Source organism: Cnephaeus nilssonii (genome assembly GCF_951640355.1).
Source record: "Cnephaeus nilssonii genome assembly, chromosome: X".
NCBI classification, from domain to species: domain Eukaryota; kingdom Metazoa; phylum Chordata; class Mammalia; order Chiroptera; family Vespertilionidae; genus Cnephaeus; species Cnephaeus nilssonii.
Window position 1 is genome coordinate 51,300,111 of NC_137071.1, and position 27,681 is coordinate 51,327,791.

The 27,681-nt window shown below is 41.8% G+C and overlaps 1 protein-coding gene and 1 pseudogene across 2 annotated transcripts in view; one reads left to right on the top strand and one right to left on the bottom strand.

Annotated features, from left to right (window-relative positions):
- PHKA1 (phosphorylase kinase regulatory subunit alpha 1) overlaps window positions 1-24,481 on the bottom strand; it is a 371,877-nt gene extending 347,396 nt beyond the window's left edge. The window contains exons 1-5 of the mRNA XM_079765335.1: window positions 24,233-24,481; window positions 23,667-23,862; window positions 23,003-23,161; window positions 7,874-7,921; window positions 6,432-6,600 (exon numbers count right to left, since the gene is read on the bottom strand). Of these exons, the coding sequence (XP_079621461.1) occupies window positions 6,432-6,600; window positions 7,874-7,921; window positions 23,003-23,161; window positions 23,667-23,744 (454 nt within the window). The 5' untranslated portion in view covers window positions 23,745-23,862; window positions 24,233-24,481. The remainder of the gene's footprint in view (window positions 1-6,431; window positions 6,601-7,873; window positions 7,922-23,002; window positions 23,162-23,666; window positions 23,863-24,232) is intronic.
- Window positions 24,482-24,610: 129 nt separating this feature from the next.
- Window positions 24,611-27,462, top strand: LOC307096377 (14-3-3 protein zeta/delta-like; annotated as a pseudogene). Its single transcript has one exon. The product of its transcript is annotated as a 14-3-3 protein zeta/delta-like (transcript).
- The last annotated feature ends 219 nt before the right edge of the window (window positions 27,463-27,681 follow it).

Genomic DNA, 27,681 nt, shown 5'->3' on the forward strand with positions numbered 1-27,681 from the left:
GAAGCAAGGATTTGAAGAGGAAAAAGCCCAAGTGTGAGAACAACAGGGCTGCAGGCAAGTCTGCATATCCCCCTTTCCCTCTTGGGTCCAAGTAGCCGGCACACTTTTAAGATCCTTAGGCTTTTCTTTTGCATCAGAACAAAATGGGTTGCTTTTTAGAGATCCCTTCTATTAGCAGCTCTGAGGACCCCTTTTCACATTCATGGATCACACCAACCCCAACAGCCATGGACTTTTCTAAGCACAGGCCTTCCCCGGTCCTCCAGCTCCCACAGTGCACGCGTTTCTCTCTCCTGCAGGGACCAGAGACCTCACCTTATCCCAGGCGAAATCTGACCTTTCCATGGTGGGATGTAGACCTCCTCTGAAACCGCGTGTTTGCGCCAATTGGGGATTGGTGTTCTGGGGTTCGCAGCTGTTCAGTGGGTGTTGCAGTTGTAGATTTTCAAGCTTCCGATAAGATCTACTTTCCCCTTCAAGATGGCGCGGTTTCCGCGTCTGAGCCGGTCGCTCTGTGAGGGAACCCAGCCACAGTGGGGGCTGCCCAGTCAGGGGAACCCCGTCCAGCAGTCCCCCACCTTCTCCTGGAGTTTAGCTGTCCTTTAACTCGACAACACATACTTCCTGTGCGACCCTCAGCTGTTCCTTCTTTCTGCTCTGGGACAAGGCTTGGGACCCGTCTGTCTATTCCGCCGCCATTCTTTTTTCTCAATTAATCTTTCTTTATAATTTTTTCTCTGTTCTTCAGACTGAATCATCTCTGTTGATCTATGTTCAAGTGTGCCGATTTTTTTTCCTGCCAGCTCAAATCTGTTAAGATACTAGGGTGAATTTTTTATTTCAGTTATTATACTTTCAAAATCCAAATTTTCATTTTGGTTCATTTTCGCTTTCTATTGATATTCTTTATTCTATGAAATACTTTCATCATATACTCTCTACTTCTTTAAGTATTGTGTCCTTTAGATTACTGGACATTTTTATAGTAACTGCTTAGAAATCTTTGTCTCCCAAGTTCAACATGTGCTTTCTCTCAGACGCAGTTTCTGTTACATGCTTTTTTCTTGTGTTGGCTCAGAGTTCCCTGTTTCTTTGTATGTCTCATATATTTTTGAAAAATGGATATCCTATATAATAAAGAGGAAATATGCAAATTGATTGTCACTCCACCACAAAGATGATGGGACCCACAGCGGAGGTGGGGGTTTTCATAACACAAGATGGCTGTGCCCACAGCAGAGGTGGAGTTTCCATAACACAAGATGGCTGCACCCACAGTTGAGGCCAAGTTCTTGTAACAAGCCTTAAGGAGAAATCAGCAGGGACCTCAGGCCGTGCTCCCCACTTGGCAGGGCTTGACGGGGGACCTCAGGCTGTGCCCCTCACCCCAGCGCCAGGCCAGGACACTTCAGGCCGTGTCCCCGGCCCCAGCACCAGGCTGGGGGACCTCAGGCTGTGCCCCCTGCCCAGCAGGGATTGATGGGGGACCTGAGGCCACACCCCCCGCCCAGCAGGGCTTGATGGAGGACCTCAAGGTGCACCTCCCTGCCCCAGTGCTGGGCCAGGGGACCTCAGGCTGCTTCCTACGCCCCAGGCAGGGGGACCTCAGGCCGTGCCCCCCACCCAGGGGGGCTTGACGAGGGACCTGAGGCTGCACCCCCCTGCTGGCGCCAGGCCAGGGTACCTGAGGCTGCGCCTCCTGCCCTGCAGGGTTTGACAAGGGTGGGGCCGGCCGGGTCTGGATCTAGCCCAATGTGGGGGACCGGCCAGGTCTGGGTCTCATGCAATTTTCAGGCACATATAGGTGGGCGGGGACTTGACTCTGGGTCCCATGGTGTGCCCCAGACTCTGACAGGCGGAAGATTTTCATATACATTTTACTAATTTTCTTTCATCTCTGACACTTCTAGTATAGAGAAAGGGCAAATAGCAATATTAAAATATTTCCTCTAATTAATCCCCTTTTAATGTGCATGAATTTCGTGCACTGGGCCACTAGTTGTAGATAATAGGTTATAGGAACTCTATAGATATTGATACTCTCTCCTCTATGGAGACAGCTTTTCTTTCTTTATTTGTTTAGTGACCTGGCTGGACAACTTCAGTGAAATCTATTTTCTCCACAGTATGCAGCCTCTGATGTTATTCCTCAGAGGATGTGTGCAGCCTTGGACATAAACACTGTCACTCCAGGAAGACAATAGTTTCAGTTTTAGCAACTGTCTCTTTCTCTGATCTATTAAGTGTCTTCCTCTGCTTGTATACCCAGTTTATCTCCCCTGATTACCAGCTGATTGCTCTACTAAATTGTACAGTGCCCTGAGTCATAAATTGTTCCATCTAATTAAATTAGTCTCATCTAATTAAATTCAGGCCCAATTTCAGGTGGTCTTTGAGACCAATCTTTGACACTTCTTCTGACCCTAGAGAGGGCTGTTTGGGGCTGACCGTTCTCTGTAAAAACTTCTAGATAGTCTATGGGTTAGCTTGTTGCTTTTTTAAATTTATTAATTTGAGAGACAGAGAGAAAAGTGGAAGGAGGAAGAGAGAGAGAGAGAGAAACATTGATTTGTTGTTCTGCTTATTTATGCATTCATTGGTTGATTCTTGTATGTAATCTTACTGGGATTGAACCTGCAACCTTGGCATATCGGGATAATGTACTAACCAACTGACCTACCTCACCAGAGCCCTCCAGGTTTTGTAATGGGACTCCTATTCTGACCCTGGGGTGTCTGCAAGCTAACCCCTTCCAGAAGCACTGCCAGGATTAGCTTCCTACTCTTTTTGAGCTACCAGCCTCCTCTTAATTTCTTCGAGCCAAAATCTAGTTTTTTGTGAGTACCTTCAGGCTTCAACTTTTCCACACTCTTTTCCAAATAATGTCAGTTCTCTTGGGAAGAGCGATGATGGAGCTTTCTGTTATATCCTGTCTCTTCTCCCAATGCTACTAGAAAGTTGGGACAGGACTAGTATTCTGGGCCTGCTCTGCTTAGGGTTAACTTCTACTCCATGAGTGGGCCTGGGGGATAGGAAGAGATTTCCAAACCTCTTAGTTATTCTTGGCTAGACCACAGCTTCTGCAACATAGAGTTGGGGAGAATGCTGGCAACTTACCTCTCTGAGGAAGATCTCATAGATCTAGAATGGGAACTAGGGGAAAGGGAAGCTTGTACTCTTGTCTATATCCACCTTGAGTATTGCTTCTGTCATGATGCATTTGGGGCAGGGAAGGGAGTAGATCGTACCTCAAATACCACAATTTCTCACTGCTCTTACCAAGATTTTGATTTCCTTGAATAAATGATTCTGTTCTCTACTTGCTCTATGTCCTTAGGACAATTTCCAGTGAATATAAATGTTTTTTTAATTAATTTTCACTATTTATGGTTATTTTGCTGGGAAGAAGGTCTGTTGCAGTCAACTTCTGTCTAAGTTTCTCCTTTAAAAAAGGTTGAGATTTTTAAGAATTCAAAAATGTACAGAGGCTCAGCTGGTGTGGCTCAGTGGTTGAGTGTTGACCTATGAACCAGGAGGTCACAGTTCAATTCCAAGTTAGGGCACATGCCCAGGTTGTGGGCTCAATCCCCAGTAGGGTAAGTGCAAAAGGTAGCCAATCAATGATTCTCTCTCTTCATTGATGTTTCTATCTCTCTCTCCCTCTCCTTTCATCTCTGAAATCAATAAAAATATGCATTTTTAAAGGTGCACAGAGAATTACTAAAATTTCCATGAAAATCTTTCATATTCTACCAATAAATTACCTCTCACATTTATCTTTTTCATCCTAAAGACAACTGCCTTACATGAGTTCTCCATCATTTCTTGCCTAAAGTATTTCACTAACTTTCCACGTAGTCCTTCATCGTAATTTTCTTCCCCATCCAATCTATCTTCCTTCTACTGGAGTTAATCTTCTAAAACTTTCTAACTATTTAACTTGAGTGTCTCTATACTGATTCTAGTATAAAATCCAAACTACTTAGCATAATACATAGGCACTTAAACAGCTAGCCCCAACTTTCTAGCTTCACCTCTTGCCATTTTTTTTCAGATCTATCTTTCACTCTAAACATAGAAGTACCTTTTAAACTTCTGTGCTTGTAGTCATGCTATTCTCTTCCCTTTTCTGACTTACTAATTTCTACTTATTCCTACTTATTTTTTAAAGGCCTGATAAAAAAAATATCCACCTTATTCTAAGCACCTATCAAAGTCAGCTCATTGAGTTGAAAATCAAATGTTAAGTCAGGAACCAACAAAATGGCATTTATTGCATGAATGTATATATGTCTTATAAGCCTCTTTAATACATTTCTGCTGCTTTCCTGGGCTCAAAATGAAAAACCACAAGGAATATTTAGACACTATTTGCTTTGTAAAAACATATTCCAGAGTTGGTATTAAAAAGGATATTAGAAATGAAGTTATAGCTGCCATTCTATTTAAATAAGTACAACCTAGCCCTAACCAGTTTGGCTCAGTGGATAGAGTGTCGGCCTGCGGACTGAAGGGTCCCAGGTTTGATTCCGGTCAGGGGCATGTACCTTGGTTGCAGGCACATCCCCAGTAGGGAGTGTGCAGGAGGCGGCTGATAGATGTTTCTCTCTCATCGATATTTCTGGCTCTCTATCACTCTCCCTTCCTCTCTGTAAAAAATCAATAAAATATATTAAAAAATATATATATAAGTACAACCTAAAAGTACATTTATTCAGGGAGAAACCACCCTTCCAAAAGAAGGGAGTATATAGGTAGCCATATTATAATTTTAAGAAAAGGTTATTCAGCCTCTGAGCTGTTTGTCCAGGGAGCGGAGGGGGAGGAGGCTTTATTAGCAAAAATATACTTATGCAAGAAAAGGAGAAGAGTATTCTGGGGTAATTCTCACCCTGAATGCTTTTAGTACCAAGGAGCCCTTGGTACTCAATGCTTTTAGTAACCAGATAGGAAGATAAAGAAATTAAAATGTTAAAAATGTGGTATTGTGACAAGTGTTATTTACTTACCTCAGGAAAATCTGGCAAACGTCCTGTTTCATTTACAAATTGAATATAATTAGATTCACTATTTTCCCCAACTTGTGAGAAATAAAAGGAAATTATGTTGATTCTTATGCTTTCCATTTTCAGGTAAAGCATCTAAAAGTAATAACAAAACCATCCAAAAAGGGTATGTTATTCAGTAATAAAAAGTAAACATTTAAATTCTGATTCCTAAATTAATTCCCTTAAATACAAGTTAGTTGCCTATAGACAGATGCCTTGTTCATAATCCTATATAATAAAAGTGTAATATGCAAATAGACCAAACGGAGGAATGTCCCGTTGGGGGGCGGGGCCAGCAAGCAGGTGGCGCCAGGCCAGCCAAGGCGTGTGCCAGCGAGCAGAGGGAGGGGACGGCAATGGGATGGGGGGACGGCAGCAACCAGTGGCGGGGCATGGGGGCCGGCGTCATCCCCTAATTGCCCACCCGGTTGCCTCCCACAGAGGCCATGGGCAGCAGCAGGGTGATTCAGGGTGGGGCTGACTGCTCACCATCCCCAGATAGGCCTACTGGGGTCACCTCCCACAGAGGGAGGCCAGACTAAGCCATCATTTGGACATCCCCTGAGGGCTCTTGGACTGTGAGAGGGCGCAGGCTGGGCTGAGGGGCCTTCCCCAGTGCACAAATTTTCATGCATTGGGCCTCTAGTTTATATATATATATATATATATAAAAGCTTAAGCGACCAGTTGACCGTTCAACTGATCAACGGGTCACTGTGACACACACTGACAGGGGCAGATGCACAATGCAGAAGCTGCCCCCTGGTGGTCAGTACGCTCCCACAGCAGGAGCGCTGCTCAGCTGATCAGGATGAGCAGGGCCAGGATGAGTGGGAGTGGCTCCTCCCTGCTGCCTGCCATTTTCCACACTATTACACCCCTCAGGGGATGTTGGATGCCAGTTTCAGCCCGATCCCCACAGGCCACGCCAAGGGACCCCACCGGTGCACGAATCCGTGCACCGGGCCTCTAATATACTGATAAAGAGTAGTATAAAGTAGATTATTCAATTTATGTTAATATTAACTATAGTCTTGTCAGTGCATAGCATGAGAATAAGCAATAAACTTAGTCTTTACCCATTTCATAGTATCTGAGGATTAATAAAAGATAAAAATACTCATCTAATGAAAATCTACCCCAGATTTCATGATTTTCAATGAAAAATATTAATTACTATCACAGACTTGTTTTTCAATGTAAAAGAATACCAACTAGATCTCAAAAAAAATTGTTTCTCTTTATAAAATTTGCAAAATATTTTGTATTCAATGTGCATCTTTGAGCAATGTAGAGAGCTTTGTTGTTTTCTAGAGAAGCCACATGTGGTAGAGCAAGTACTCCACACTGCCGTGGCTCCCACTACTCTGTCCTTGTACTTACCTGAGGCAGTCATTTGTGCTAAGAAGAGCAGGTACACAGAGGTAGCATCCAATTGCAGGTGTCCCCACTGGTCGTCACCCACTACAGTGGCACAGGTTTTTGTGTTGTACTTGGCATGGAGGCTATCCTGGGTACTCTGACTGTATTTGAAGGACTCTACTTTATCCACCTGAAAAAAAAAAACAGTCATAGAAGGTTCTGCCAAAAAGCAACACATATGGCACACTTCTGTAGTACTCTAACTAAAACAATTAGTTCCTGAAGCTTAGATTTGATTATGTGTGCACCTGATATATAATAGTAACTATTATATCTTTAAATGTCGTTCATTAAATTAGTGGCTTTAAACCTATTTGATAAGGTAGAAAATGAAAATATCTAAAAAAATTTTTAAAGTAGCAAAGAAGGAAAAAAGAAGAAATGATGGCTGTGAGATAACCATAGAGAGAGCATTAGTGAAAAAGTTTAGAAGTCTAGAGTTTATTTCTTTTATTTTAGACTTGTTGAATGACTGTGGTCATTTATTAATCTGGACCTCAATTGCTTCTTCTAATAAAATATTGGTTTCAAGAAAATCAATTCAGATTCAAGGTGTGCAACTTATGTAAAGTTCTACGATAAAGGGAAAGCACATTTTTTTGTAAAACACTTTTGAATGAAAAAAATATCATAAACACCCTAAAAGATGAATCATGACCTGATAAAATTATTTGCAGTATGTTCAGGAACTCCTCAAATAGGCAAGAAAGAGACAGTCCAAAAGAAATAGTCAAAAGACCTAACAGGCAATTTAATTGAAGACAAATGCAAAGTTTTAATATACACATGAAAGGATGCTCAACTCAAGATGAGGAAAATGCAAATTAATGCAAGGGGATGTAAGTCCTTGGCTCCTTATCTCCAATCATAAAATCTGAAACACTTATAAAGGATTTTTCCCCTAAGTTTTTAACCAAAATTTATTTTTATATGGAGCTATTTATAGTTTTTATTAATTTTATTAGTGTGAAAATGTGTGTTTCCCTACAGAGAGATGAAGATTTCTAATAACAGAGTGCTGCTCTGGACCGGCTGAGGGCATAACATACTATATAGTAAATGCACTATAGAACCTTCTAAAATCTAAAAATTCTGAATTCTAAAATTTATCTGGTCCCAAGGGTTTCAGATAATGGCTTATAAAACTGTATCATATTTTACTCAATATACATAATTGCATGTACAGCAATGCAAAGTATATTAAAAAGCATTTGCAGAGGGGCTAAAAAAAGACCATAAGGAAGCATTCCAGTGGTAACTGGATGGTAAAATCATGGGTGACATTGCTGCCCTCAATTCTACAACTTTTCTAAAATTAGTGTCTACTATTTGTAAAATTGACTATGTATATATACTATTACAATGTGCTTTTATTAGAGAGGGAGCTGTTAACAATGGCATACCTGTCTGATCATGCAGTGCAGCAGTCCCCTCATCAGCTTCACTACACTCTGCAAAAATAAATGGAAACAAGACTATTATAAATATCCCTGGATGCAGGAACACTTACTCAGCAACTGCAGTTGGTAGATGACCTTTTGAGAACAAGTAACCCTATCCTGGGTTCCTATTTACATGGCATTTACTTTATAAATACACAGAAGAGTAGATTGCAGCTAAAAGTGGAATCAAAAGCTGCAGTTGGTGACTCCTTCAAGTTAAATAGTTCAAGTTCCAACAGGTTTATATAAAACTAAGACAACCATCCTATTAGAGGACATGCCACCTGGAAAAAATGGGCAAGTCAGCTCAAAATTCATAAGGCTATGAGGATATTCTAAAATACATCATATGGAAAAAAATAAAATAAAATACATCCTATGGCCTAGAAAAGCCAACATCATCACTGTTGTTTTTTCTAAACTAGTCAATTCTTATCTTTAAGAGTCCACAGCAATACTTTTCTGGACATTTTCCCTAAAGAATAAAATGATCTTCAATTCAGAATAATTGTAAATAGGAATCGTTAGTACAATTCAACTCCTTTTCTATAAAAAATAAAAAGCCACAAACTACTTAAGACTTAAGTAATTATTTTACTTATAAGGGCCTGGCAATTTCTAAGATAGTTTTCTAATCACAGTACTCCAAAAGAATGATTAACAACTATGTACATACTAGTTGGTACAATATAGTAATAATAATTATATTTCATTATAATACAGTATAGTAATATGATATACTACATGATACTATACTATACTAGTTATACTACATGACACCAGAAGGGCCCATCACCAATGGCATGGATAGGCAATATGTTTCGGAAGAATATCACCAAACAGCTTCTCCATTTCTCTAAGTTTTCTGTGTCACAGTCCAGAAGAAATACAACCAGGATACTCTAAGGAATGCTGGCTCAGAGGTGGCTTAAGGACACCTCTGCAAAATAATTATTCTTTCAAAACATCCAAGCAATAGGCATGATAAAGATAAGTACCTATTAATTATGCTCTAACTCTTTATGAAGTATTTTATTGAGGAAAAAATAACAACTGTTTCCTTGGGAGAGTATCTTTTAAAAACCATTTCTATCTATAAATGGTTTTCTCCCCTTACAGATGAAGAAATGAGAGACAGAGAAAAAGAGGTGGGGAGAGAGAGGGAAAGTGAGGGGGTGACAGTGCATGATTATGTCACCCTTTAAAGCATGAAGCATCCTATCTAATAAAAGAGTAATATGCAAATTAACCATCACTTCGCAACACCCACCAGTCACGCCCACCAGCCAATCAGGAGCAAGTATGCAAATTAACCCTAACCAAGATGGCTGCGGCCACTGAGTGAGCAGGAGGGAGGCTTGGGTTTCCCCGGTGATGGAGGAAGCCAAGCTTTCCACACACCCTGGCGGGCCAAGGCCTCCACTCCAGGCTACAAAGTTTCAATTATAGGAGATAAATAAATCGCAACAGAAATGGCGGCAGCCATGGAGCTGGAGAGAGCAGGAGGCTAGGGTTGCCCACGGCGATGGAGGAAACGAAGCTTTCTGCACACCCTGGCCTGTCTTGGCCTCCACTTAAGTTTACAAAGTTTCAATTATAGAAGATAAATAAATCCCAGATACCAGGGCCTCTGCTTGGGTCACCAGGGGGCGTGGCCAGCCTGCAAATCACCACAGGCCCTTGGCCCAGGCCGCCCCATGCCCCAAGGGAACCCCCACCCTGATCCAGGACACCCTTCAGGGCAAACCAGCCGGCCCCCACCTGTGTACCAGGCCTCTATCCTATCTAATAAAAGAGTAATATGCAGATTGACCAACACACAAGATGGCTGCCCCCATGTGGTCAAAGATCCTGCTCCCATATGGACACAAGATGGCCACCACAAGATGGCCAGCAGGGGAGGGGAGTTGGGAGGGACCAGGCCTGCAAGGGAGGGCAGTTGTGGGCGATCAGGCCAGCAGGGGAGGGCAATTAGGAAGGACCAGGTCTACAAGGGAGGGCAGTTGGGGGTGATCAAGCCTGCAGGGGAGAGCAGTTAGGGGTGACCAGGCCGGCAGAGGAGGGAAGTTGGGGGCAACCGGGCCTGCAGGGAAGGGCAGTTAGGGGGGACCCAGGCCTGCAGGGGAGGGCAGTTGTGGGTGATCAGGCCAGCAGGGGAGGGCAATTGGGAAGGACCAGGTCTACAAGGGAGGGCAGTTGGGGGGGACCAGGCCTGCAGGGGAGGGCAGTTAGGGATGACCAGGACTGCAGAGGAGGGCAGTTAGGGGCAAACAGGCTGGCAGGGGAGCAGATAGGCATCAATCAGCCTGGCAGGGGAGTGGTTAGGGGGTGATCAGGTTGGCAGGAAGGCAAGCAGGTGGGAGCCAGCAGTCCTGGATTGTGAGATGGATGTCCGACTGTCCCACCGGGATCGGGCCTAAACAGGTAGTTGGACATCCCTCAAGGGGTCCCAGATTGGAGAGGGTGCAGGCTGGGCTGAGGGACACCCCTTCCCCCCCCCCCATGCACGAATTTCGTGCACCGGGCCTCTAGTTTATTATAAAGTAATGAAACTGATTGCAACTCCTATAACAAAATCTCTATCACTATTCTGACCCTAATTAAAGACGTCGTCTTTTAATATACCCTGTTACAGAAAGCATTTAACATACCCCTCATTCTGTGGGGAGACTTCATTCAATTCTGAATTATCTTCTACATGTCAAACATACAGAATTCCATAAAATCCTTTCAAATCTCTTTGCCATCTAGCTTTGCTACTCCCATCTACATGTTCTTTAATTTAAACAGAAAACCTGGGGAATCACAGACCAGGTAGAAAATTCCTCATTGCCATCCATTTTTGTCTTCCTGAAATGGCCATTGTCAGCCATTTCTGTCATCAAGTTTCAATTTCCAAGTCAGAATAGGATAAAATTAACCCTTTGCACTTGCTTGCTTTTTTCTCTATTCCTTTATTCTAATGCTAACCGTGTCGAGTCACACTCGACATCCGAGTGCAAAAGGTTAATAGGAAGCATGGGAAGGTAAAAATAAGAGGAGGTATCTGTACTTCGTATTCCCCGAAACTGGCCATATTATTAAGCAGGGGTAGTAGGTGGTATTGATTATACATGTTTATTCATATACCAGGGATTGTAACCACATCAAGTGACACCCTCCTCTCACCTACTTTTTTTTAGGATAATAGATCTATGTATTTGTGAATTGATTATGTAAGGGTATAGAATAGAACCTCAGTTCTCAAACTTAATTCATATTGCAAGGCTAGTCGAGGAGCTAACTGTTCTAAAACTGAATCATTTTTCCCCATTAGAAATAATGTAAATGGAATTAATTTGTTCCAGACCCCCAAATGATTCTCTGTTTTAACCTTTCTTATATACAGAACATGTCTAATGTATTGTTTAATCTATAAATGAATACGTCTTTTCTTAAATTTTTTGGACTAACCCCTGCCAGCCTTAAACAAATAACTTTCAGCACTCTTTCCAGGGGTGTCTTTCAGGAGGTCAGCATTCAGCATCTCTACTTGCTGTCACTGGCTAATTTATCCAAATAAACAACAGGTTTTCTGCCTCTTCAATTGCCTGTGATCATTGTTTCTTTCACTACATTAGCAACATTAGCACACTTACTCCTTATGTTTTAAAATTGTGCTAATCGTCCATTTTGCCAGCAACAAACAAACAAACAAAACCCATAAAAATATTCATAGCACAATTTCCTGGGATATTAGCAGTAAACTGACTCATACTGGCACATTCTCTCCTTTATTTGAGACATGTTTTCCATGAACTTGGTCAAGAACCAAATTGTTGGAGATAACAGACATTCAAGAACTGAGGTTTGACTCTTTATGTACAACCATTATCTATGTAAATATTAGTATCTCTATCTCTCCAGGTATATGTATAATCAGATATAATGTTTCAGCATCTAAAACATTCAAAGCATGAGGATGGCAGCACATGAAAACATGGTACTTGGATATTCCCACAACCCCATCAAAATTACAACTAAAATACAGGACAACCATCATTCAGAACCCCCTGAAATCTGGCTCAATGGAAGTCCTACAACTACAGAATTAAAGAAGAAAACACACTGAGACTGGCAAGAGGAGTGGAGGTGAGGAACAACTGGTCCAACACCCACATGTGGCATTTTTTTTAATCCGGAGGGATATCTTGACTGCGGAGGCCTCCTGTGAAGAGCAAGGGGTCCCAGGCCCACACTAGACCCTTCTACCCAGGGTTCCAGGGCTGGGAAGAGAAGTCCCCATATCTTCAGGCTTTAAAAACCAGCTAGGATTGTGGCTGAGTGAAACAGAGACTGCTAGAGACCCAGACAGTTCCTCTTAAAGGGCCAGCACATGGACTTAATCAGACTCACTCCCTCTGAGCTCTAGCACTGCAGCAGCAGCTTGAAAGGATACAGGGACATACAGGGAGGAACTAAAATACCTGGCATCATGGAAAGAACTTGGGGACAGCTTTCTCCCAGACAAAAGTGCTCACAGAGGTCATTGTTCCTATGCTGAGACCTCCCCTGCAACAGAGCTGACTGCCAGGTGCCATATCTGACTCTTCATAAACCTGGCTCTCACTGTTTACCACCCTGGTGATTCCATGAGACCCCCATCCCACCCAATTTGCAGCTGACCCAAGCTGTTTGCAGAGGCTTTTCTGTATGAATAGCCTGTCCTGGCTCAGGCTTCAGATTTTCCTAAAATCTCTCAAATAAGTAGCAGCTGGACTCAGCATGCCCCATACCTCTTGATAAGCAGACCCCAGGCCCAGCACTAGCAGCATCCTCCTAAGGTTCACAGTTTGGTTTCTCCTCAGCACCTTCAAGCCCAACACAAGTAACAACCATATGCAGGTCACTCTGTAGTTTATGTTGGGTGGCCCCAGGCAGGGCACAGGCAGTGGTAGACTCTGCGCCTTCCCGAAGGCCCCAGAGCCAATACATCTGGTGGACAGCTTCAGACCACACCAGATTACAACTCTACACATCCACGAGTTACACGCTCAAGGGGCAGACTCAGTAAGCACCAAAGACCCACTGAAGCAAGTCCTGATCCATAGGGGTGTCTCCTGCACAGCAGCTCTTCCACTGTAGTCGCAGCTGGTCCTCACAGCCAAATGGTGGGGGCCCAGTTTCTCCCAGTGATGCCAACAGCAATCAAGGCTCAACTATAACAAGACAATGCACACAGCCCACACAGGGGTGCACCTAGAGTGCCCAGCTCAGGTGACTGGGGAGGGTGAGCCACTGGACCATACAGGACACCTAATATACAAGGCCACTCTACCAATTCCAGGTGACACAGCAGTCCTACCAAATACATACTAGGTGTACCAGTTAATAATGCGGATTTTTTTCAATTGATGGAGTTACACATATGTTGATATATATGTGATTTGATATGTATGCTATTTTGTTGTATTGATAGCAAGCTTCAAAACTTCATATGTCAAATTTGCTAAAGGTATTAACATCATAGATATTTTTACGCTTAAAAATGTCGAATTTCGTGCCAAAAAAAGAGCATTTCCGGGAAGTTTTAATTCATTACTTTATTTTGAAGAAAAAGTTATTGTATACTTTGGGAAGCTTTTGGTGAACATGCCCCATCCCAAGATACTTGTGAACACTGATTTAAATGCTTTGAAAGTGATGATTTCTATGTGAAAGACAAAGAACGTCCAGGTCAACCGAAAAAGTTTGAAGACCAACAATTACAAGCATTATTGGATGAAGATGCATGTCAAACTCAAAAACAACTTGCAGAAAGATTAAACATTGCTCAGCAAACAATTTCCGATCATTTACAAGCAATGGGAAAGATTTTAAAGGAAGGAAAATGGGTGCCACATCAACTAAATGAAAGACAAATGGAAAACTGAAAAGTCATCAGTAAAATGTTGCTTCAACGGCATGAAAGAAAGTCTTTTTTGCATCAAATTGTGACTGGCGATGAAAAGTGGATTTATTTTGAGAATCCCAAATGCACAAAATCATGGGTTGATCCAGGTCAAGCATCAACATCGACTGCCAGGCCAAATCGCTTCAGAAAGAAGACAATGCTCGGTGTTTGGTGGGATTAAGAAGGTGTGGTGCATTATGATCTTCTAAAACCAGGTGAAATCGTTAATACTGATCCCTAATGACAACAAATAATCAAATTTGAACCACGCTTTGATCGTGAAACGACCAGAAGACACGGCAAAATAATTTTGCTTCAGGATGACTCACCATCACACACTTCAAAACCAGTTAAAGACACTTTAAAAGATCTTGCCTGGGAAGTATTAATCTACCCGCTGTATTCACCAGACCTTGCTCTTTCATATGACCACTTGTTCCGATCGATGGCACATGCACTTTCTGAGCAGCACTTCAAAACATACGAAGAACTGGAAAATTGTTTCTCTGAATGGTTTGCCTCAAAACAAGAAAAGTTCTATTGGGACGGTATCCACAAATTACCTGAAAGATGGGGGAAATGTGTAGCTAGCGATAGACATTACTTTGAATAAAGCACTTTTGATGTTTCTCTTGAAATTATCATGTTTTCTTTGATTACAAAATCCACCATTATTAACTAGTACACCTAGTAGAAACCAACACAGGGAAGCAGACAAAATGTGGAGACAAAGAAACATGTCGCAAATGAAAGAATAGAAGAAATCTCCAGAAAAAGAACTAAATGAAATGGAAGAAAGCAAATGAACAGATACAGAGTTCAAAACAATGGTTATAAGGATGACCAAGAAACTTAATGAAAGTTTCAAGGGACTTAAGGAGAATGTCAAGGATCTTAATAAGAACATCAAATATATGAAAAAGGACCAATCAGAAATGAAGTATACACTAACTGAAATGAAGAATAATTTACAGGGAATCAACAGTATAGTAGAGGAGACCGAGAATCAAATCAGTGATTTGGAATATGAGGAAACAAAAAACATCCAATCAGAAAAGCAAAAAGAATCCAAAAATATGGCCGAAACCGGTTTGGCTCAGTGTATAGAGCGTCGGCCTGCGGACTCAAGGGTCCCAGGTTCGATTCCGGTCAAGGGCATGTACCTTGGTTGCGGGCACATCCCCAGTAGGGGGTGTGCAAGAGGCAGCTGATCGATGTTTCTCTCTCATCGATGTTTCTGGCTCTCTGTCCCTCTCTCTTCCTCTCTGTAAAAAATCAATAAAATATATTTTTTAAAAAAAGAATCCAAAAATATGAAGATAGTGTAAGGAGCCTTTGGGACAACTTAAAGCGTATGAACATTCACATCATGTGGTGATAGAAGGATAAAAGAGGGAGCAAAAAATTGATAACCTATTTGAAAAAAAAAAAAAGACAAAACTTCCCCTACCTGGTGAAAGAAATAGACTTACAAGTCCAGGAAGCACAGGGAGTCCCAAAAGAAGAGGAACCCAGAGAGGCCCACACCAAGACACATCATAATTAAAATGCCAAGGGTTAAAGTCAAAGAGAGAATCTTAAAAACAGCAAGAGAGCTAAGATTTGGAAACAGCCTAAATGCCCATCAGCAGATGAATGGATTAGAAAACTGTGGTACATATACACAATGGAATACTATGCTGCTGTAAAAAAGGAATTCTTACCATTTGCAACAGCATGGATGGATCTGGAGAGCATTATGCTAAGTGAAATAAGCCAGTCAGTGAAAGATAAATACCACATGATATCACTCATTTATGTATAATAAAGAACATTACAAACTGTTGAACAAAAATAGACAGAGGCAAAGAAGCATTGAACAGACTGTCAAACTACAGCGGGAAGGTAGGGAAGGGTTGTGGGGTGGGTAAGAGATCAACTGCAGGACTTGTATGCATGCATATAAGCACAACCAACAGACGCAAGACACTGGGGGCGCGGGGACGAGGGCAAGTGCCAGGGGGTAGGGGAGGCTGGGGTGAGGTCAGTCAGTGGGGGAAAAAAGAGACATATATGTACTACTATTTGTAATACCTTAAACAATAACATTTAAAATTAATTAAATTAAATTAAATTTTTAAAAAAGCAGCAAGAGAAAAGCAGTTAGTTGCCTACAAGGGAGCACCCACACGACTGTCAGCTGACTTCTCAACAAAACTATGCAGGCCAGAAGGGAGTGGCAAGAAATATTCAAAGTGATGAATAGCAAGGATATACAACCAAAATCACTCTACCCAGCAAAACTAACATTTAAAATTGAAGGTCAGATAAAGAGCTTCACAGACAAGAAAAAGCTAAAGAAATTCATCACCACCAAACCAGTATTAATTACATGAAATGTTGAAGGGAGGAGGAGGAGAGGAAGAAGAGGAGAAGGAGGAAGAAGAAAAAGAAGAAAAGATTAAAAATATGAAAAATAAAATGGCAATAAATACATAGCTATCAACAATTGAATCTGAAAATCAAAATAAACAAAGAATCTAATGAACAAAATAAATCCTATCTAATAATAGACAAATATGCAAATTGACCATACCTCCAACACACCCACAAGCCATGCCCACAAGCCACGCCCACCATCCAATCAGAGCAAGTATGCAAATTAACCCAAACCAAGATGGCTACAGCCACAGAGAGCAAGGTTTCCCAGGTAACAGAGCAAGCCAAGCTTTCTGCCAGCCGATGCAGGCCTAAGCCTCCACTCAAGCTACAAAGTTTCAATTATAGAAGGTAAACAAATTCAAACAAATGGCAGCAGAATGGAGCTTGAGAGAGCAGGCCAGGGTTGCCACTGGCAACAGGGGAAGCAAAGCTTTCCGCACACCCTGGCTGGACCCACCCGCTTAAGGCAAAAAAGTTTCAATTATAACCCCAACACAAATGGCTGCAGGCCTCGGAGGGAGCCCCAGGCTTGGCTCTGCTCCAGGCTACAAAGTTTCAATTGTAGAAGGAAAATAAATTCCAAATACCAGGGCCTCCGCTTGCATTGCCAGGGGGCGTGGCCCGCCTGCAAACCACCACAGGCCCCTCACTCAGGCCGCCCCACACCCCAAGGGAACCCCACCCTGATCAGGGAGGCCCTTCAGGGCAAACCAGCTGGCCCCCACCCCTGTACCAGGCCTCTATCCTATCTAATAAAAGAGTACTATGCAGATTGATCATCACTGCAACACACAATATAGCTGCCCCCATGTGGTCAAAGATCCTGCCCCCATGTGGACACAAGATGGCCACCACAAGATGGCCAGCAGGAGAGGGCAGTTGGGAGGCACCCGGCCTGCAATGGAGAGCAGTTGGAGGTGATCAACCCTGCAGGAGAGGGCAGTTAGGGGTAACCAGGCTGGCAGAGGAGGGAAGTTGGGGGAAAACAGGCTGGCAGCAGAGTGGTTAGGGGGTGATCAGGCTGGCAGGCAGAAGTGGTTAGGGGCAATCAGGAAGGCAGGCAGGCAAGCAGTTGGGAGCCAGCAGTCCTGGATTGTGAGAGGCCTAAACGGGATCGGGCCTAAACGGGCAGTCGGACATCCCTTGAGGGGTCCCAGATTGGAGAGGGTACAGGCTGGGCTGAGGGACAACCCCCCTCCGTGCACGAATTTCGTGCACCAGGCCTCTAGTTGATTAATAAAATAGAACCAGAGGCATGGAAACATAGAACAGGCTGATGAATTTCAGAGAGAAGGTGGGACAGGGGGAAATTAAGCAAAGAACTTATATTGCATATTTACATTACCTATGGTCAGACAATAGGGTAGTGAAGGCGTGGGGAGGATCGGGAACCAGGTGGAAGGGCACAATGGGTGGAAAAAATGGAGACATCTGTAATACTCTCAACAATAAAGATTTTAAATAAATAAAAATAAATATTTAAAGCACTCTACCAGGCTTTGTGGAACATAATGACAAGGGAGACAGGACAAACATGTTTTTTTAAAACACACACACATGCACGCGTGTGCACACATACACCAAACTACACTACAAACATGTCTACTTAATAATTCCTAATATCCTTTAAAACCCAACTCCTTTGAATCTTTCCTTGCCTTGTTCAAGGGAATTGGAAACTCACACCTCCCACAGAACTTTGTACTTATCTCCACTATAGATAGTACCTAAAATATTTGTCCTAATGTTTTGTAACTATTTGTTTATATGTCTGTTTCCCCTATCAAACTATGAATTCCTTAAGAAATATACTCCAAGACCATATTCAGAAATACACATTTAAATCAATGGACTAAGCAGATTATATTTTGGGAAAAAATATATATATAGTATATTTTCCATGCCTGCAAGTAACTCTCAAAAGGCTTGTCAAATAGGTGGTATGCACATGCACATGCTTAAAGAGAAGGAAGATGCAAATATGTCAAAATGTTAACAATTAGTGAATGTAGGTAAAGAGTACATGCAAATGTGTTCACTTTACTCTTCCTACAACTTTTCTATACATTAAAAATTTCAAATATAAAAATTCAGAGTTAAATATAAACATTTTGTTCCATTTTATTTTTTACATTTATCACAGGGCCTGGCACATGACAATTACACAAAATCTTCTACTTCAAAATGGAAAAAAAAAAAACCCCACAGAGACCATAAGTAATCTAGAAATCCAAAGAAAGTAGTCCTGAAAAAGAAATGATCACTGAGTGGTCTGTGAGGACAGGAGTTACAGAAAAAGTAGGATTGGAGCTGGGCTTTGAAAGGAGTGTATTAGTTCGGATTAGAAGGGAACATGCATTACAAATGGAAGAAGTTCATAAAAAGATTTGGTGGCTTCCATGTAGGAAAATTTTTTAAAAGACTCAATCAATCTGAAGTCATTAGACAGGTTGTATTCATACCACCACTAAATTCCAACCTGTTTCATTCCCTTCACTTGTAAATTTGGGAAAATAATACCTAACTTACAGGGTGTTGTGAGAATAAAATGCTAGTAATTATGGGGAAGTATGTAGTACAATGAAAAGTATTTATACGAATGTCAGGTATTTTTATTAAGGAATTGTTAAAGTAATAAAGATACTAATCTGGCTGGAACTGAGGGTATAATGCATGTTACTAGCATGGCATAATGTTGGCTAGGACTAAACTCTAGAGTTTTGCCTATCAATCCAAAACATTTAGATTTTACTTGATGGGAAATGAGAGCCACAGAAAGATTGTTGAGAGTGGAAATAATATACTTTAAGTGTGTTTTTCACAACAGTGTTAAATGATCAAGGTTTAGACTAGAGTTGAGGCAGAAGGGACAAGAAAGGAGGGGATGGATTCAAGAAAAATTATAAGAATCAACAGACTTTGGTCTGCATGTATCAAAAGTCAAAGGGGGGTCAGTCAAAAATCACCCTAATGACAGCATTTTTCAAACACTGTTTTACAGAACACTAGTCTAGGAAATTCTTAAAAGGCTGTAAAATTCACTCCTATCTTAGATTCCAAATGCACTTTACTATGCATTAGCATATCAAAGGCTCTGAGAAATTATGAAGTAAAGAAATCTGCTGTTTAACATAGCCCCAAACTTAATTGACCTAGTGTTCCATGGAACACACTATGGAAAATGCTCTAAGTAATGTTGCCCAGGTGACCAGTACACTGAAGACACAATAAGAGAAAACACAATGCTTAGAGAGTTGCTGTTGTTTGATAGTCCATTTTGTTTGTTGAAGGTGTTTCAGACATAATGAGTTTGAGAAGCTATAGGATATGCAGGGTCAACTGATCAGAAGACTAATGAAAATCAGGGTTTGACATTAAAGTGAGGTCAGAGTTAAAGATGAAGCTTTGGAAGTCATTCTCATAAAGGTAATAGTTAAAGGCATGGCAAAAGATAAGAGACTACACCAAGAGAATAAAATTGAGGCAGAAGTAGAACTGATGGCAGCCACAGAGCAATCTCTATTTGTGTTACTATTTATTTTTATGGGTGTGAGTGAATATCTATGAGAATAAGAAAAAAGGACATTTGAAACGCATGTATGATAGAATAGCCACCCAAACCCTTATACCCTTTTCATCCAGAATTCTCTTTAGTTCTGACATTATTTTTCAGAGTTAAACAAAGGTGAGAGTTGGAAGGAAGGGTAGAAATGGTTAATAATCAATGGTTTGGGAAAATCCACACAGTAATTGGAAAACCTGTTTTAAATTGACAGTTGATGGGAATTTAACCCATGGATTTATTGGATTTAATCTATGCTCATGTATTGTCCATAAATAAGTGGTTATAATCCCTGGCTGTATTTTAGAATAACCTGGGTAGTTTATTTAAAATATGCATGTCCCCCGGCCTCCACTTTAAGAGATTTATCTAAATTGTTCTAGGGTGAGCTGCAGTAAGGATATTTCTTTAAAAGCTTCCAAAGTGATCCCGTTGTACAGCTAGAGGTTAGAAATACTCATGTAGACTAGCGACAAATATAGTTCACTGCCTATTTTTGTAAGTACTAGTTAATGCCTACTGGAACATAACCATGCTCATTCATTTATGTATTATCTCTGCCTGCTTTTGTTCATTAATGGAAGAACTGAATAGTTGGGTAGACACCACATGTGACCCACAGTGCTGAAAATATTTGCTATCGAGCCCTTTACAGAGATGGGTTTGTGAGCCCTGGTCTGAATTAACGTTTAAGTCAGGTTTGAGAAAAAAATTAAAATTTTACAATTCCCAGAGAATGTGTTTCTTTTTTGAAGATGTTTCCTATTGCCATAATGTTTTTGAGACATTACAAAGTTATTATCACATGCAAAATATTTGGGGGTTATATAAAAATTATTTAACAGAGCATTAAAATTTTAGAATGAACAATTCAATTTTCCCCCTTCCTCTATTAAATTCTTTCTACCTGGGGCACTTAAGGAAAAATGTCAACTTTGCAGAATGATTAGTTAACTAGAAGACACCATATTTCTTCTAATAGTATTTAAAAAATTGGTCAAATTGTACTAAGTGTGGAATTGGGTTTTATTCTACTGATATTAATTTCTAGTAAAACAAAATAGAGAGGTCAATGTGGGAAAAAGGAGACACATGTAATACTCTATGTAATACCTTAAACAATAAAGAATTAAAAAATAAAACAAACTACTGAGATCAAAGTAGCAAAACATTAGAGTAGGATATAGGATTTGGGTGGGGGGAAGAATAATAAGTATTACAGGTAAATTTTTTTTATATATTATATTGATATTTTTACAGAGAGGAAGGGAGAGGGATAGAGAGTTATAAACATCGATGAGAGAGAAACATCGATCAGCTGCCTCCTGCACACCTCCTACTGGGGATGTGCCCGCAACCAAGGTACATGCCCTTAACCGGAATCGAACCTGGGACCTTTCAGTCTGCAGGCCGACGCTCTATCCACTGAGCCAAACCGGTTTCGGCTATTAGAGGTAATTTTTAACAGTTCTCTAAATTTTCCAAATTCATACAATGGTTATATATTATTTATGTAAGTCATAAAAATATTGATCTGTACTTCCTGGGCTAGAGCAAAAACTCCAATAATTTTTTTTTCTGGTGGGCTTAAGCACCTCTCATTGATGGTTTGAAAGAATAACAAATGCCTGCTATTATGGAGGATAAAACAATGAAACTTCCCTATTGTCAAGAATTGCAACCCAGAACATGTTGGTGCCCTTAATCTTAATACCCTATACTAGAGGCATGATGCACGAAGATTTGTGCAAGAATGGGCCTTCCTTCCCCTGGCTGCCAGCACCACCTTTGCTCTGGCTGGAGCCACCTTTTTGCTCTGGCCTGGAGCTGCCTTTCTGCCTTTCCACGCTGCCCAGAGGCCCATAGTGGCTGGGGTGGTGCGGAACACCTGCGTCATCACCATGGCGACAGCACAAGCATCCTGCCCCGCCCCCAGCCGCTCAGCGCCTGTTTGCAAATTAACCCACCATCTTTGTTGGGTTAATTTGCATACTCACTCCTGATTGGCTGGTGGGTTTCGTGAAGGTATGGTCAATTAGCATGTTACTTTTATTTGTATAGATAATAAAAGGGTAATATGCAAATCAACCGAATAGTGGAACAACTGGGTGCTATGATGCACACTGACCACCAGGGGACAGACACTCCCACAGGGGGAGTGCTATTCAGCCACAAGCTGGGCTGACAGCTGGTGAGTGCAGCGGCCTGCCTCCATAGCAATGCTAAGGATGTCTGACTTTGGCCGTCAATCGGACATCCCCTGAAGGCTCCCCGTACTGCAAAAGGATGCAGGCTGGGCTGAGGGACCCCCCTCCCACAGTGCACGAATCTCGTGCACCGGACCTCTAGTTCTGATCTATAGAAAACTAGAGCTCAGTTGCCTACGTCTGAGAGACATCACTTGAGAAAATGGCTGGTATAGAGAGAATCATACCCACTTTGGAAAAGAATTCACATGCAACTTACAACTGACAGCAGAGTATCTTAATATTAAGATTCCTATTAGCCCAGAATATTGTTTTCTTGGCCATTCAAAAGGACAAAGCACCCTGTGTTTAAACAATTTTATAAAGGATGCTTTTTCATTGAGGGGAAGGGCCTTAAAAGTTGGCTTAAAGGAATCTGTTGACTGGTGACTTTGCCAGGGAAGCCGGGGGGGGGGGAGGGGGGTAGGCATAGCTCTGAAACAGTGGTCATAAGTATAAAAATCAACAAATAAACAGTCTTTACTTGTGTCCAGTTGGTAAGGTCTGACAATTTGTCAGTCACCCTCAAACAAATATCACTATCATTTTAAAAAATGAAGTAAAATGGATATACCTGCCACCAAACATTCTTCTCAATGAGAATAAATATGCTGGAGACTGCAAAAGACATTTACTTAGAAAAAGGATATACATTTTAGCACAGGCACAACAGTATTTTCCACTGTAACAGAACAGACTGTACCCACTTCCTCTGAATCAGCAAGTTTCAAGTTTCCACTTCAAAAATATTCAGTACATACAGGAAAGAGTTTTGAAATGTAATTTTAGGAAGGTGAAAAAAAGGGGGGAGAAAGGCAAAATACAGTTCTATTATTCCTGTGGGCTAGGCTACATGTTTCTTTCAATTCCCCCTATCCTACATACACACCGCACAGCTCCAGATCTCTTTATATTTTTATTTTGCATACCTGCTCCAGTTCATAGGCCTTTGCCTTATCTTCATCCCGATCTGCATTCTTCCGATAGGCCAGGCCCAAACCCCACACAGCCAAGATGCTGTACACATTATCCCGGACCCAGGCATCTTTCTGATCGTAGCTGGCTGGAAGCAAGCCAGTCACTGGATTCTACAAAGCCAAGAAAAAGAGGACAGGCAGGTATCCATAGGCTGTTAATATTAGGAAACAATATCAAATGGCATACTTAGGGACTTTGATCTAATTTCTACTTCCCTACTCCTGAGTATTATACACCCCTTTCTTCTGACCAAGTACAAGCAAATGTTATCTTGAATAAGGGGGAAGAGCTGTTTGAAAACTTACAAGTCTGAAATGTGGGTAAAAGAAAGTCAGTGCTTTAACTTTCCAGTTAGAATGAGCTACCAAACAATAAACTAGCATTAAAGAAGTATTAAAAATATAATTAACAGTATATACAAAGTACCTCAGATCTTCACAATAGTCTGGTCTTAAAATGACTAAATGTTCCCCTGCTTTCTTTGGCAGGAGTGGAAGGACAGTGACACACACACACACACACACACACACACACACACACACGTGCACCAAAGGTCTCCATCCAAGCTATCACACTGCACACATCTTCAGTGATTACAGGCAACACTTAACTTACCTGATGGCACAGGATGGTCTGATGCACCAGCCTAGCGTAGCCGTCCAGCCGAACCCCCGAGTTACTCCGGCTCCTCATCGTGCCACGTCTCCAATCCCCTCAGTGAAACCGCCCTGAGTGCTGGGTCCCGGGTGCCGGGTGCCGCAGGGGCCTTCGGTCTTCCAAGGAAGGAGGCTCCAAAGCAGCTGCACCCTCCCTGTGGGAAGCCCGAGTACCAGGCTCCTGCAGAGCCGTCCCAATGCTCAGGCCTGGGCCAGCTGTCTGGGCCACTGCGGTCTCTGGAGCCCACCTCACGCCCGCCCCCGCAGCCTCCTGCAGTCTGGGGCCCTAGTGCTGCCCTCTCCCAACCGTACGCCAGTCTGGCCTCCGCTTGCAGGAGGCGGGGCGGGCTCCTGGGGTCCTGGCAGCTGCAAGCTGTTTCCCCTGGGCTTGCGCGCCTGCCCCGCCCGCAAGCGTCCCCTGCACGCACGCACGCCCGACCCGCAGCAGAGGATGTGTCACGGGAAGCAGTGTGATTTCAGAGGTTTATTTTCGATACTTTGAATGAGTATTTCAGTTTTCCTCACCTGCTGTGTAGTCAGGATGTTGAGGCGTCTGTTTCTTTTTGTTTTGTGGGGTGTGTTTTTTTTTCTGCTAAACTATTTTCAGGAGCCCACGGTGACTTCAAACCTAAGAAGAAAGGCGCACGTTTGCATTCAAGGCCTAAAGAATTGGAATTTCCAGAATGGTAATTTCTGGGTCTTTAATGTATTTTATACTTTTGACTAAAAGCTTAGATTAAATTCTTCACTCCGACCCAAACCAAACACGGAAGAACTCCCTCGGGTACTTTATTTTCCTAGAAACTGGCGAATCTGTGGGCCTGGGAAGGCGGGCGCAGCGGTGAGCTTTGAGGAAGCCAGTGACTGCCGGAACCTGGGCTGGGTTGGGGTGGGGAGCGGTGCCTCAGGATGACCTTGGATGAAAGAGGTTTTATAACTGATTTGGAAAGCTCCCTCGTGTACACGTAAGTCACACGGGCCAGGCAACAGAGTCAGGTGAAAATAAAGAGGGGTGGGGGGGGACAGAGTCTCAGCCTAGCCACCGCTGCTGCCCAGAGACTGCTGAGACCCCATCTGTCCTCCACCACCCACTCCGGCCACAGAACATCCAGTCATGGATAAAAATGAGCTGGTGCAGAAGGCCAAACTGGCCGGGCAGGCTGAGCGATATGATGATGACATGGCAGCCAGCATGAAGTCTGTAACTGAGCAAGGAGCTGAATTATTCAATGAGGAGAGGAATCTTCTCTCAGTTGCTTATAAAAATGTTGTAGGAGCCCGTAGGATATCTTGGAGAGTCGTCTCAAGTATTGAGCAAAAGACAGAAGGTGCTCAGGAAAAACAGCAGATGGCTCGAGAATACAGAGAAAAAATTGAGACTGAGCTAAGAGATATCTGCAATGATGTACTATCTCTCTTGGAAAAGTTCTTGATCTCCAATGCTTCACAAGTAACTACTGTTACTTGGCTGAGGTTGCTGCTGGGGATGACAAGAAAGGGATTGTGGACCAGTCACAACAAGCATACCAAGAAGCTTTTGAAATCAGCAAAAAGGAAATGCAACCAACACATCCTATCAGATTGGGTCTGTCCCTTAACTTCTCTGTGTTCTGTTATGAGGTTCTGAACTCCCTGGAGAAAGCCTGCTCTCTTGCTAAGACAGTTTTTTATGAAGCCATTGCTGAACTTGATACATTAAGTGAACAGTTATACAAAGACAGCACACTAATAATGCAGTTACTGAGAAACAACTTGACATTGTGGACATCGGATACCCAAGGAGATGAAGCTAAAGCAGGAGAAGGAGGAGAAAATTAACCAGTCTTCAAACTTTTGTCTGCTTCATTCTAAAATTTACACAGTAGACCATTTGTCATCCATGCTGTCCCACAAATAGTTTTTTGTTTACGGTTTATGACAGGTTTATGTTGCTTCTATTTGAATTTCTATATTTCCCATGTGGTTTTTATGTTTAATATTAGGGGAGTAGAGCCAGTTAACATTTAGGGAGTTACGTTTTCATCTTGAGGTGGCCAATATGGGGATGTGGAATTTTTATACAAGTTATAAATGTTTGGTATAGTACTTTTGGTACATTGTGGTTTCACAGGGCCAGTGTTAAAATTGCTTCCATGTCTAAGCAAAAAAAAAAAAACACCTGCCTACATATTGGTTTGTCCTGGTGGGGAATAAAAGGGATAATTGGTTCTAGTCAAGATGTAGTTGTTGTGGGTACTTTAAGTTTTGGAGCACTTATAATGCTGTGTTACAAGTGGCTATCCCATGTTGAACCATGTGTGTATCTGTGGAATACTCAGTCTCAGTGCGCACACCTTTGACTACAGCTGCAGTGTTCCTTTAGTTGTGACCCAATTCACTCTGGATAAGGGCAGAAACGGTTCACATTCCATTATTTGTAAAGTTACCTGCTGTTTGCTTACATTATTTTTGCTACATTCATTTTATTTGTATTTAAATGTTTTAGGCAACCTAAGAACAAATGTACAAGTAAAGATGCAGTAAAATGAATTGCTTGGTATCCATTACTTCATGTATATCAAGCATAGCAGTAAAACAAAAAAACAACAACATGTATTTAACTTTTTTAGGTTGTTTGTTTTTTGTTTTTGTTTTTGTGATTTTTTTTTGATACTTGCCTAACATGCATGTGCTGTAAAAACAGTTAACAGGGAAATAACTTGAGATGATGACTAGCTTTGTTTAAAGTCTTATGAAATTTTCATGAACAATCTAAGCATAATTGTTAAGAACACATGTATTAAGTTCATGTAAGTGGAATAAAAGTTTTATGAATGGACTTTTCAACTACTTCTCTACAGCTTTTCATTTAAATTAGCCTTTTGGTTCTGAAATTTCTCTAAAGGAAATTGTACATTTTTGGAAATTTATTCCTTATTCCCTCTTGGCAGCTAATGGGCTTTTACCACGTTTAAATACAAAGTTTATCATAACAAAATACTACTAACAGAACTACTGTTCCCAACCACGTCCCATACTCCCCATCCTCCCAGCCCCCAAACTCCCTGCAAAAAGGGTGTTGTGTTTGTTTGTTTGTTTGTTTTTAGAGGTGTGGGGATCTATTGGAAATAATAATATGTTCCATTTAAAATTTTAGTATATGGCATTTTCTAACTTGGAAGCCACAATGTTCTTGGCCCATCATGACATTGGATAGCATTAACTGTAAGTTTTGTGCTTCCCAATTGCTTTTGTTTGTAAGAATTTCTTGATACTCTTATAACCTGCCTTCAACTTTGATCCTTTATTCTTTCCATTTGTTAGGTGCATACAGGATTATCTTTTTCAGCCTTCTGTCACCAACCATTATTACTTGGTGGCCATGTACTTGGAAAAAAGGCCGCATGATCTTTCTGGCTCCACTCAATGTCTAAGGATACCCTGCTTCCTTTGCTTGCATCCCATAAACTATTTCCCTCATCATGTTTACTGCAGCAAATGTCTCCTTGTTTTATCTCCCTGTGAAACTCTACCTATCCGGAATGGTCTGACATTGGCTGCCTTTCAAACCTTTCTTCCTCTCTTCTTTAAATAATGGGGCTAAGTTATACCCAAAGCTTGCCCTACATACTATTTCCTAAGTACCTTGCAAAAACACCAAATAAAAATTCCATTTTAAAAGAGGTGTATTTTTTCTTTTAGAATGTAAGCTCCTCAAGAGCAGGGACAATGTTTTCTTGTATGTTCTACTGTGCCTAGTACACTGTAAATGCTCAATAAATATTGGTGATGGGAAAAAAATAAAGGGGAAAAAGGGAGGCTAGAAAAGAAGCCTGCAAATAATGCTCACTTCTCTTCGGCTGCCAGTTGTCACCCCTGGTTTTTGCTACCTCTGTTTACTGCTCCCAACCCCCACCTCTTGAGCTCAGCTCATTCCAAGACCCTGCAGGCCTTTCAAGGCTTGGTTTAAGTATCACCTGCTCTCAAACTCGCAG